Here is a 12,092-nt window from a genome sequence, read left to right on the forward strand (position 1 = left end):
CGAGTGGAGACACGGAGCTGAATTGGTTGATGGCGTGTGCCTCCTGACAGCAGCATGCCGCCGAGCGCACAGTCACCACCTGGGAAGGAAAACTCTCTGTGTGTGGCTCCAGTGAAGACAGTTTGTTACAAGGACGGTAAGAGCAGAAAAACATAGTAAATAACACAAACATCATACATTTGTTTCTAATTTTCAGGTGAGAGGAATAAAATGTTTGATTCACTAAGAGAAAACACAAGGTGCAGAACGTTGTGTTGTGTTTAGAGTTCTTTGTACAGTTAGTGCATCAGTTCTCTGATGGTTCATGGACCAGCAGGGGGCCCTGAAGAGGGGAAGAGTCCACTGACGCATGAACAGTGCTGCACCTCTTATAGGAAAGTAAAAACATCAGAGACATTAACAGTTGATTTATACCAGAGAGAGAGCAGCTGAATATCAATATTCTACTAAAACATGCTCAAATCAAACTCTTACTGTTTGAAACAGGAAGTAAAAAGTTACCAGCTCCAAGTTAAAGCTCCATCTTTCCCCTGAACGACTGACTCACCTGAGAGCAGACCTGATGGTGGATTGACTTCACTGATATTTAATTTACCTAGATCAAGATGAATAATATTAAACTTCACTATACTGAGTTTTTCAGTTCAGGTGACCTGCGACTGCTCTGTTCACAGCTAGTTGTAGTTCAGGTGTACGTGCAGATGTGGATACGTGTCAGAGAAAGTGTTTTTTTAACTGTGTTTACTTTTCCGAAAGATTAAATCATTACATGACAACAGTTACAGTTACAGACCAGCAACAGACTTCAAGCCATGTTTTAGTTTCACAGCCTGAGGAGCTGTTGCATGAATCAGCATCACAGCATGAATCAGCACTTTTTAAACTTTCAAATCATACAATCTTTTATCAGTGCATATAATGAATTCAGATAAGAACAACACACGAAGTAATAAATAAATAAAGTAAATAAATAATGTTGAGATCCTACGAGGGGCCAGATTTAACAAACAGTGCCACAAACTGTAAAAGACAGAGTGAAACATGGAGCTTCTACCAAACACACGCCCGCTGTCACATGTAGTGTTCGTAAACACTGGCGGGTGATGAACTGCTCCCCTCTTCTTTTTTTAAAGATAATATAAGTTGTGGTTGTTTTGTTTTTTACCACAGGAAATTCTAATGAGACCAAAACACTTTGAACCAAGACAGAAGTTCTGGTGTTCCCAGCCGGACCTTGAATACAACACATCACCAGAGGATCATCACCAGAGGATCATCACCAACATCTCCTCTGTCTCCACATCATGCAGATTCACCCGTTTCAACATCAGAGAGATCAGACCCGACCTTTTGGACGACTAAACAACTCAGCACAACTCTTTAAGCACTGGTCATATCCCGTCTCGACTACTGCAGCGTCTTTCTGGTGGGGTTAACAGCAGCACCTTAAAACCTCTAGATGATCCAAAATGCAGCAGCACGTCTCACATGTTTCATCGCTTTTCATCACTCTGCACTGGCTTCCTGTAGCTGCCACATCAGGTCAAAGTGGTTAACTCAGTAGCTCCATCCTACCTCTACCCCCTCTCTCTCCTGCTCAGCAGCCTCATGTCCACTTTTTTAAAAACCTGCTGAACACAGAACTCTTCAGAACCTTTCTCTGCACGTACACCTCATGAAACAGGAACAGTTCTTTCTAGAGCACTTTATTTTTAAGCTTCTCTTTGTTGAATAAACATCAAGACTTTAAACACTTTAACCTTCTCAGAGATGATTCAGACATTTTAAAACATGAAAAAAAAAAACAAGAGGACGACAGGACAGTTGTTTTCTGGTTCAGTTTAATTAGTGCACAGGACTGGGACACTCATAAATCTTACAGTAGTAGTTAAAGCCGGGCAGGATACTTAAGACCACACTGACACAGATCAGTTGGACGATATGTTTTTATCCCCAGGTTTAGAACTTCTGTTTTCTCTCATGACCTGATAACAGAACGTCCCTGATGTAACAATCCCGGTTTACTGCCTGTCAGGGCCCATTATGTTTTCCTCTGTGGCGGTTTGTCAAGCGTGTACGAACTGCAAGAGTGCACGACCATATCTAATTGTCAGAGCTGAGCCAAAACAATGGGTCAAACCACATTAGTCGACTATCTAATTATTATCATTCAGTAGCAGTGGTGAAGTTGGGTGGAGGAGCGCGGCCTCTGCTGCTACATGTGGAAATATATATTTTTAACTTTGGCGCATTAAGCAGTTGTTTCATCAGCTGATTTACATACAGCACATCCTGGAAAAGAAGAGCGACGAGGCAGTTTGGGTGTTAGAACTGTTGTTTGCTGCAGTGTAGATTTAAAACATCCGCAGCTGCAGAGCATTTCAGGACCATAGACAGCACTTCACATCTCTAGGACAGGTTCTGCATATCCAACGGGAACAAACGGGGTCTACGTACTTAAGTGAGTAAGTTAAGTTTGTGCACATATCTACAGATCACAGATCTGTGCAGCGACTGAAGTCAGAGGTTGCTGGAGTCATTGAGCGGGTTGGAGATCACTGACTTGTGAATGAGCATGAAGAGGGGAAGATAGGCCAGGAAGTCCAGCAGGTCCAGAGGGGGAATGTGCTGCAGCTCCAGTCTGATGGCCGCCTCTTGCTCCAGATGGATCCCCCCGGCCTTCAGCTCCAGAAGCAGCTGCTCGGCACTGATGAAGCCCCGCTGAGCTCCTGCTTCTCCTCGCTGCTCCTCCAGCAGGAACAGAAACAGTTGCTACACATGTCAGAAGGTAATAAGACAGAACAGGAGGTTAAAAACATCAGGAAGCTGCAGTGAACTTGTTCTCAGCACAGTGTGTAAACGTGTGACTGTGACTGTGTTATTGTGTTTTCTCTTTAGGGGAGCCTCAGGTTACCTCGACCTGTTTCGAGTCCTGTTTGAGTGCAGCTGTTAATGCAGTCCAGGTAATAATTGTTGGGGGACAGGGGGAATAATCCTTCTGGCAATTAGCCCATTCCTCCCCACCAACCTCTCCAGTTAACAACCCTATCCCTAACAGGTCTATAATTACAGAGCCTCCCTACCTGGTCTGGGGCTCAGTTTCCACACTTATGGCCACAAGCTTTCATGTCCCTCCTGCTTTTCAGGGACTCAGTACTTCCTTGTATGAATGAGGGCTGGGCCTGGTGGTGAGCTACCAGCTGGTAGGCTAGTCCCGGTCCATCTGAGATGAGCTGTGTGTCTGAGGCTGATTACAGGGCTGGGCGGAGCGGACGGCATGTTCACTGCTGGGCTCTTTAATGAGATTAGAGCTGTGCTAATCTATGAAAAGTGAAAAGCACCCCTCTCTTTCTCTCCCTGGCTCGCTTCCCTCATTTCTATGCATTAGTGTTCAGTACCTCCCATAAAAAACAAGCTTGTTTTATAAAGCATGCTAAGGAATTTCTCTTCTAAGTGTTTACCAGTATTTATTTCATTATAATTACACCCGCGGAGTCATGAAAGAGTGGCCGAGGTGCTGTTTTGGCATGAATGTGACAAATGTGAGAGTTAATCTGCTGCTGCACCTTGTGAAGGCAAATGTAGAGGTGTACACACATAGAGGGGAGGATTTCATTGCACAATGCAGCTGTGCACATTTAGAGGAATTTGAGGACTATAAGCCAAACGGTGACGTTACCTTTGCTTTGAAGAGCCTCACTTCTAGAGAGCGAAAGTCCATGTTGCTGATGAGTGATCGCATGAACTCGCTGGAAGAGAGCAGCACAATGTCAGAATATCTCTGGAAAACCAACACGAGTCTTTAAATAACTTCTCCAATGGACTAGAACTGCTCCTCACTTCCCGACCCCAGCTCTTATTTTGACTTTCACTTCCTCTTCTCCTGCTTCATCCCTCGTGGATCACGTCTGTTCTCTCCTGCCACCGATCACCTGATTTATTTCACCTGGTCTCCCCTGCTCCTTTTTAAACTTGTTTCTCCTGTTTTCACATTAAACTTTGTTTAATTTTCACTTGTGTCCGGCACTTTAACTGGGTCCAAAATCCATAATTCAGACGAGAATAGCATTTGTTTTTAGAAAGTTGCAGCTGCAAGAGAGACATTAAATCAAATGTAGCTTGATCCTACACTTCCTATAATTCAACTTTTCATTTTTTACGGCTAATTCAGGTTTTCTATTATATAAAGCAAGATAAAATAACCTCGATATCATAATCGTGGTTATTTAAAAAACAATATTCCAGCAGCACTAAGCACGGCTGGTTAAATGACATTGAAGTGTAACATAGGAGCAGTGCACCTTCAACAAGGCTGACATTTAGGTTGTTAATAATCATCACAAATACAATGTTTGCCTGTGTCAGTGTTTGCAAACACCTCAGTCGCCGCTGCAGACAGAGTTAGAACAATATGGTGGCAGTGGCGGGTGATTTTTGGCGGGTCTGTCCCATGTGATGCTCTGTTTACAGAGATGTGATGGTAAAGTGTTCTGAGCCCATTGTGGTTGCTCACAGTGGCCTGGCTGCAAAACAATGCGTGGGCACACGGGGACATCCCGCCAAAGTAACGGATAAAACTGCTCTGCTTTTGGGACGGTGGGTGTTGGGGGAATGAGCTGGAACAGGGCGAGCGGGATTTGTGTGGAGGGGAATGAGCGACCAGGGCACACTCTGTGGCAATCTGACCACTTGCAGACAAACAAAATCTAGGTCCACTTGGATAATTAGAAGGAGACACTACCGATTGTGCTGGGACAGACCTCTCCTGTCCAGCGTGTGGCACAGCGACAGCCGTCCCTTCTCTAACGAGCGCCCTGTGTTAATGAGCCCCTCCTCGCCCAGTGCTCAATGGCCTGTTAGAGTGAAGAATAGCCAAGCACTAGGCCATCGAGCACAATGCATGCCTGAGTGCTTCCAGTGCTGTGATTGGCCCTTGTCCTCCAACCACGATGCTGGGGGATGGGGGACAGCGAGACAGGGCAGCTAATGATCATTAATTGCACTTGGTTTGCAGTAAGAGTCCAAATGCTGGTGTGCTGAGGACACTGACGTGATAATGGTTAGCGTAAACGAGGGGCTAGGGCACCGGTGATGGACTGCAGAGAGGATAATAGCAGCCTAACCTATTTTCTTTTGTCGGCCCTCCTCTGGCACCCTGCTGTGGCCAACACAGCAGACTTCTCACTTACGTAATGCCAAAAATTTTGGCGGTCTCCACATCGAGGAGCCGGTATACAGTGAGGTGGGGGTGCAAACATACTCTGACCTAGTTTGATTTGACAGAGTTGAGAGTTGTTTTGGGATATTTTTGAGCGGGCTGCAGTGATGCTGGGTGATAGGAAATTCTGGGACGAGGAGGAGGGACTTGTTTTGTCACACAGTTTTTGTGGAGCTGTGAATTAAGGTTCCTCTGTCTCATAAATGTGAAGATTCTCAGTCGACCAGGTCATCAGTTGGTGCCTCATGTCCCTTTTCAACATAAGTGCTCCTTTGCGTGCTGACTCACTCAGAACAGTGAGCTTCCAGGAACGAGGAGACTTACGATAACACTCAGTGCACGCTCACAAGACCAACACGAGAAACTAGGGATGAGGGTGATGATAACAGTGTCTGCGAAGGCTTCACTGATGCTGTTCGGGAATCTTGTATGGCAATGTACATCTTGGCAGATCATGTGACTTGCCCTGAGGGAATGTGCCGCTGTGTGAGGTGGACTTGTTGGGGAGCACAATGCTGCACAGGGACAGATGGGCTGAGTCAAGGGCCAAAACAGCACGGCACAACACAGGGGGCGAGAGGGAGGTACAGTTAAAGCTGAATAGAAAAGAGAGGAGTGAAAGGGAGGAAGGGTGCAATTAGTGCAAGGTGAAACTGGAAGAAAAAAGTGGGATCCACCTCCTCAGATTTCAAAGTCTTCCATGATCAGAAAGGCTGATTGTGTAACTACTGTTGCAGCTCATTTCTAAGCTGGATTAGAGACAACAGGATTAACTGAAGCAGGTAAGAGGATCAATTTAGTTCAGTTGGGATGAGATGACAGAAGGATCCTATTGTTTTCTCCTTGTTTAGGAGCTGGCATTATGAACGCTGATCTTCTCGCTTCTTATTATTCAAATTGCAAAAAGCAGTTTTGTGGAAAGAGGTTTAATATGGACATTCATTATCATTACTATAATTGCCTCTATACAGAGCAGACACCCTGGTGAGGCAGTCAGTCTACAGGCCTCTTCTAACACACAACACAAAGGGCTGGCCGTAAATCAGAGGACCCATGACCCTGGCCCTGTCCTCACTGAGAGTGAGCTCTCACTCCAGGGCCAGGGAGCAGGCCTTGACCCTCAGGGACCTCCGGAGTAGGCTTGGCTCCACACACTCCTGTCTGTAGGAAGCTATAAACCCCAGGGCAGAAAAAAAAGCACTGTGTGTGGGAATCTGCAACATATGGGGCATTATGTAGAGACACAAGGACCAGAGGCCGAGTTCAAACCAGAGGGAGGGTTTTCTGTTGGCACAGGGTTCAATCTAGGACTACAGCTAACTCTTATTTTCCTTATTGATTCATTATGATTCCCACAGCTCAAATGTCATGTGTTGTCTGACCAACAACCCAAACCTCAGACTGACTCAGCAAAATGTGCAACAAGTGGACATTTGTGCTAGAAAACAAAAACTGGGGTTAAAAAACTAAAGTCCAACATACACAGGTATGTATTTCTCCCCTTTTGACACTTCTATAAAGTGGACATTTTTATCTTTAGAATAAAAAATATGGACAATCTGCACATTTGTATATGAGGTACTGTTCATTAAGGCTGCAGCAGTGATTACTGTCCCTGTCAATCAATCATTTAGTCCATAAAAAGTCAGTAATTAGTAAAACTGCCAGAAAAGTACTATTTTAAAACACATTTCTATTAAAAACTGGCTGAAATATTTAAACAGGACTGATAAATATTAGTTTTGGGGCTTTGTTACAGACAGATAACTGATCAGCTGGATTTTATTTGGATTTCATTATTGATTACTGGTGGTTATTTGTGATTTCAGTAACATTAATAAGTACTTGTTCAACCAATACGCAACATTAATTATTCTAGTCCTTTACGTATGTGCCATTACATTCAGCCTCGTAACTTTGACCCCTTGAACTGTGAAAACACCAGAGAGAGAGTGCGGATCAAAGACAGACCCACACACGATGACAAAATCAGTGGAACAACACTGCGTACACACTCATGTCTGTATTTATAGGAGGTCAGTGACTCCTCTTCTTGTGTCATGAGGAGTTAGGAGAGTGTTTGCTGATGATCACTTACTCCATGGTGGCTATTTTCTGTGCCAGACTGGCAATAACAGCAAAGAGCCTCAGGTCAACAAGTCCATCTGTCACTCTGAAGTCCACCATCTCCAAGATCTAAAGACGATTTGATAAAACATTGTTCATGTTAGTGACGTGTGCACGAGTATGGTTGTGTATTTGTATCTGCATGTTCTCAGGCACAGTTAAAGTCGACCCTGTAGACGTAGATCTCTTCGTCATCAGTCAGCAGCTCTGGAGGGATGATGTTTTTAAGAGCAAGCAGAACCTGGAGGCTGGAAATGTATCCGTCACCATCACGGTCCTCCTGCAGGAAAGACCGCCATCATCATCGTGATCAGTGCTTTAAAAACATTCAGTGTCCGGTCATTAACAAAAAAGTAGAACATATAAATACATTTCCACAGCATGGACACGTTGTTGAGCATTAAAGTCTGTTCAAACCTCAGATTTTCTCTGTTTGACTTCTTTGGGGGGGTTCGGGACTTTAGAAACACAGATGACCTACACACTCTACTGTCCCTGAACACCTCACAACAGGAATTGCCTATTCTCAGTCTCCAAATAATTACACTCCTATAATTTTGTGCATGTTAATATATTTTTTCTTCTCCTTATGACTGGAATCATATGAAAACATATCAAATATTTTATTATATGTTATTTCAAACTTTTATAATTTTTCAAATCAATTTAATCAGTACTTACTTTTCTATCTTTGATTATAAAGTAAATAACTTTGGGTTTTGAACCAGTAGGTACATGAAACATGGAATTTAACTTAAGTTTGGAAAAAAGAGTTACAATTACCTGATTGACTTTCAGAAAGTTTAATGTTATAAAGTTAGTGACAAATCATGTTCTTGAAATTATTTTTGGAAAGTAGTGCAATAAAGTGAAAGTGAATGACCAAAGAATTGAAATGAACAGTTTTTCACTTACTGCTTCAAAAGCTCTTTTGTACTCTGCCAGCTTCTCCTGACTGAAGATGCAATACTTTGCCAAAAAGTCGACTGAAGAGAGAGAGAAGAGATAAACAAAGATAAACCTTCAGAGCTCGTAGGAGACACATGAACAAAAATCATTACATTTAAGATTTAATAAAACAATGATTTCCAGTGTCTGAGAGTGGATTAGAGCAATGTTTCTCTCCTCTGACGTCAATGTTTAGTGGTGGTGGGGGGGTGGCTGCTACAACAGATAAAGAGATGAATACGTGATGAGGACGTCGCAGCAGCATCAGTAGTTCATCTGAAAACCAGTCGGCAGTTATTTCTCCACCAGATGTACAATGTTTCTTCACTTCCACCCTCTCAAAATGTCAGATTTGCTTTGTTTTATGCAATAAACGTAGATTTTGTTTTGTTTTGCACGTTTAGCTGCTCATGAGAAAGATTTTTGACTTTACTTTATGAACATTTCCGATATTTTGTAGATGAAGCAAAGAATCGAGAAGGTTCTTAGAGGATAACTCAGATATGAAATCTATTTAACTGTTGCACCTTTGCTTAAAATGTTGACTTTTGTGTAGCTAATTACACATAAAGTGCTTTATTGTTGAGTATATCTAGAAATGAACGTGTGCTGTTGGACTCTTTTGTTCATAAAACACTTTTTAGACACACAGATTCACATTTACTTGACTCTAATGCTGCAGCTTACATTATGAAAATAACCATCACATGAGGAGCACAAATCGAGGTAAACCACACCCATGAATACTTGAGTAGGCAAATGTGGGAGGGAGAGACTTCGAGAAAAGGGGGGGGGGGGAGAAAATGGGGCTTTTAAGCTGCTGCCACTTCAATTTAGTAGATGAGAATGAGTCTACTGAATAATGGATCTATTCATTGGTTTGAAGAAGAAAGAGGAGCAACAGAGTTGATATCAGTCTGGACTTAAACCCCTGGACCTCTGGGGTTTCTCTGCAATAGCAGGGGGGCAGTTTGAATCTGCCATTTATCAGCTTAGGCCTAATCAAAACCAGGCCTTCTGCGGCCTCGTCCTTTCTCATGCTAAATGTTACATTCGCATCTAGTCAACTTGACTTGTTAAAGCTTGATTGATCAAAAAACGTGCGGCCTGCCTCCGTGCATCTGTTTGCAAATATGTGTGATGAGAAGAGGCTGCAGGACGAAGAGGATCTACTGAGCCTGCATGACACCGGGCAGGGATTTAAAGTTGAATCTTTTTAAAAGACACAGACACAGACACACACTGGCTGGATCAGTGCACTGGTCAATCTGCTAAAGTGAAACGGCAGCTTGTGTGACAGAATGAATAAACTCCACCTTCTCTCTCTCTCTGTCTTTTTACTTTACAAAAAGGCCGAGCTGAGGTTGAGGGTTCACTGACCATCTGGAGGAGCGTTAGCCGCCGATCTGTGTTGACTTCATTCACAGGTTTATTCTGCACTGTGATGACTGGTTAGAACCATCAGGTGTATGTGAGATGAGGGCTTGGTTTTCACTTCTAGCTGTGGATCAGGAGGTTGTCCACTAATATCATACACAGTGCACGTCTGTATACGATGAAGAACATTAGCTTTTTTTAAATTGTGTATTTGTGTATTGAGTTTTGTATTTATTCATTAAAACGTGTCTCAAAAAGTAAAACACCCTGTCTTTAGGTCTTCTGCTGATCTCTCCCTTCTCATTACGTCACTGATGTCTAATGTTTATTATTGTTTGCTGAATCTAAAACCAACATTTAAATGAATATTTGCACAGACTGTGTCCCAAGAATGGGCAAACAGACTAATTACATATGTGAGGGATCATCAACATCTCCAATATCAGGAATAAGCTACAAGATCAGAAATAAAGATGTAACAAAACAAAATATTAAAAAATAATTTTCCAACTTTTCCAAATGCTTTGTGACTGAATCATAACTAAACAAACAGAGAGACCCGGTTTATCTGCAGGTCAGTCTAGATTGAATTAGAAGCTGTGTGAATGCTGCTCCTGATGCAAGTGAGATGAATATAAGGTGCATTAAAACTGAACTCTGTGATTATAGATGAGAAAAGATTTTTATGATATATAGTGTGGTTAACATTATATAAGCAGCTAAAATAAAACTTGCGCTGTGAAGACGGAGGAGTATAAGTGGGTTCAACCTCAACATCAGTCCTGTCCATAGTTCTGGTTGTTCACACACACACACACACACACACACACACAAACACACACACACAAACACACACACACAGTCTGCAGTGCTGTGGTTCTGGAGGAGGTCTGGGGGTCTGTGACTGAGGGGAGCACTCCGCCGGGGAATCAGCCGGACAAAAGGTGCAGTGGAGTGAGAGATTGAGGGAGGAAGCGAGGAGCAAGGGCGGGTGGAGGAGCGGGACAAAGCCCAGGCAGTAAAGCCTCCTGCCTGATAGCCTTATCTGATTCCACTCCAGCGCTTGATGGCTTTTTTTTTTTCCACCCTGCCTTTAAAGCGCACAGGTTGTGCCTTTGGTGTGAAGCCTAGCAGAAAATGTTAATCAAGAGAGGGACTGTGTGGAGAAAGGCGAGAGAAAGGAGAGAGTCACTCTGTGGAGGCCGTAATCTGTAATGAGACCCAGGCGATTCAGTTGCAATAGAGAGAGGAAGAATGGGGCCATGATGATGATGAGCAGGGAGGTTCACTCTTTCACTGGCGTTTGTTTTTCTGTTTTGTTCTGTTTTGTTCCTTTTCTCTTGCAGAGTCACTGAACGTGCACTGGTCCACGGGCTGCAAACAGCCGCGGGTCACAGCTCATTTAGCACACACTTGGATGTCATTTTCAAGGTCTGCAGCTGACAGATGAAAAACTGTCCTGACGACTGGTCTGACAACCACTGGTACTCATCTGTGTATGATTTAGCTTTCTTCAGCGGCTTCAAACCTCCATGTTTCCTTGGTGTCAAATCAAATGTGTGGCATTGAGTATATATAACTGTTGGAAGAAAGTTGGATGTCGAGTTTAATCAGAAAGAGTTTGGCCTCTGTTGTAAGGTGAAAAAAGCATTTGTGGTTATAATTCTGCCAAATATTTGACTATTTATCATTTTGTTGCACAGGTAGGCAACATTTAACATTTAACATTGTGAACTTTGTCTTCTGTTGTTAAATAAATAAAGATATTTTTTATTATTATTTCTAGAAAACTTCAGCATTAGGAAACCGCAGATTAATACCAGTGTCAAATCTCTCTAAACATATTTTTGGTCTCCTTAAAATGATGCAACTAAACTACAAACACAACTACATTTTGTAAATAGTGTATTTAACGCAGTTGCATAGAGGTGGTTGGGATGGATGGATTTAACGTACAGGACTTACAGACCAGTTTGAGTCCAGAGTCCTGTGTGAGGATGTAGAAAAACTAAACTAAACACTGTGGTTAGGGTTGTCATTGATTTTGAAAATCTTAATATCATATCATAACTACTAGCCAGTTTCAGTGTAGTTCCATTAAACCATCCTCTGTAGCTCACTTAACAGCGTCAGAGCTCGGATGTCATTTACAACACAGACACACTGGAGTCTATTGTGTTTTTAACGTGCTCACTTGTTTGTTGCTCTTTCCCGCTTAATTCCAGACTTTTGTTTCTGCTCATCGTCAGCACTGTATAAAGTATCCCATAATGCCTATAACAAAGGTCACATTCAGCATCGGAGAGGAGGTGGCCCCTTTTTTAATAGCAGGAGAATGCAGGAGTGCAACATGCCCCAAATATACAGCCTGAAAATATGTGATTAAGAGCGCGAATTTAGAGCAAACAGCATTCACACACAC

The 12,092-nt window shown here is 42.8% G+C and overlaps 1 protein-coding gene across 1 annotated transcript in view; it reads right to left on the bottom strand.

Moving 5' to 3' along the window:
• Positions 1-1,837: 1,837 nt before the first annotated feature.
• LOC113163048 overlaps positions 1,838-12,092 on the bottom strand; it is a 43,367-nt gene continuing 33,112 nt past the window's right edge. The window contains exons 11-15 of the mRNA XM_026361359.1: positions 8,261-8,331; positions 7,515-7,625; positions 7,317-7,414; positions 3,680-3,749; positions 1,838-2,772 (exon numbers count right to left, since the gene is read on the bottom strand). Of these exons, the coding sequence (XP_026217144.1) occupies positions 2,521-2,772; positions 3,680-3,749; positions 7,317-7,414; positions 7,515-7,625; positions 8,261-8,331 (602 nt within the window). The 3' untranslated portion in view covers positions 1,838-2,520. The remainder of the gene's footprint in view (positions 2,773-3,679; positions 3,750-7,316; positions 7,415-7,514; positions 7,626-8,260; positions 8,332-12,092) is intronic.

Source organism: Anabas testudineus, chromosome 23 (genome assembly GCF_900324465.2).
Source record: "Anabas testudineus chromosome 23, fAnaTes1.2, whole genome shotgun sequence".
Taxonomy (NCBI): domain Eukaryota; kingdom Metazoa; phylum Chordata; class Actinopteri; order Anabantiformes; family Anabantidae; genus Anabas; species Anabas testudineus.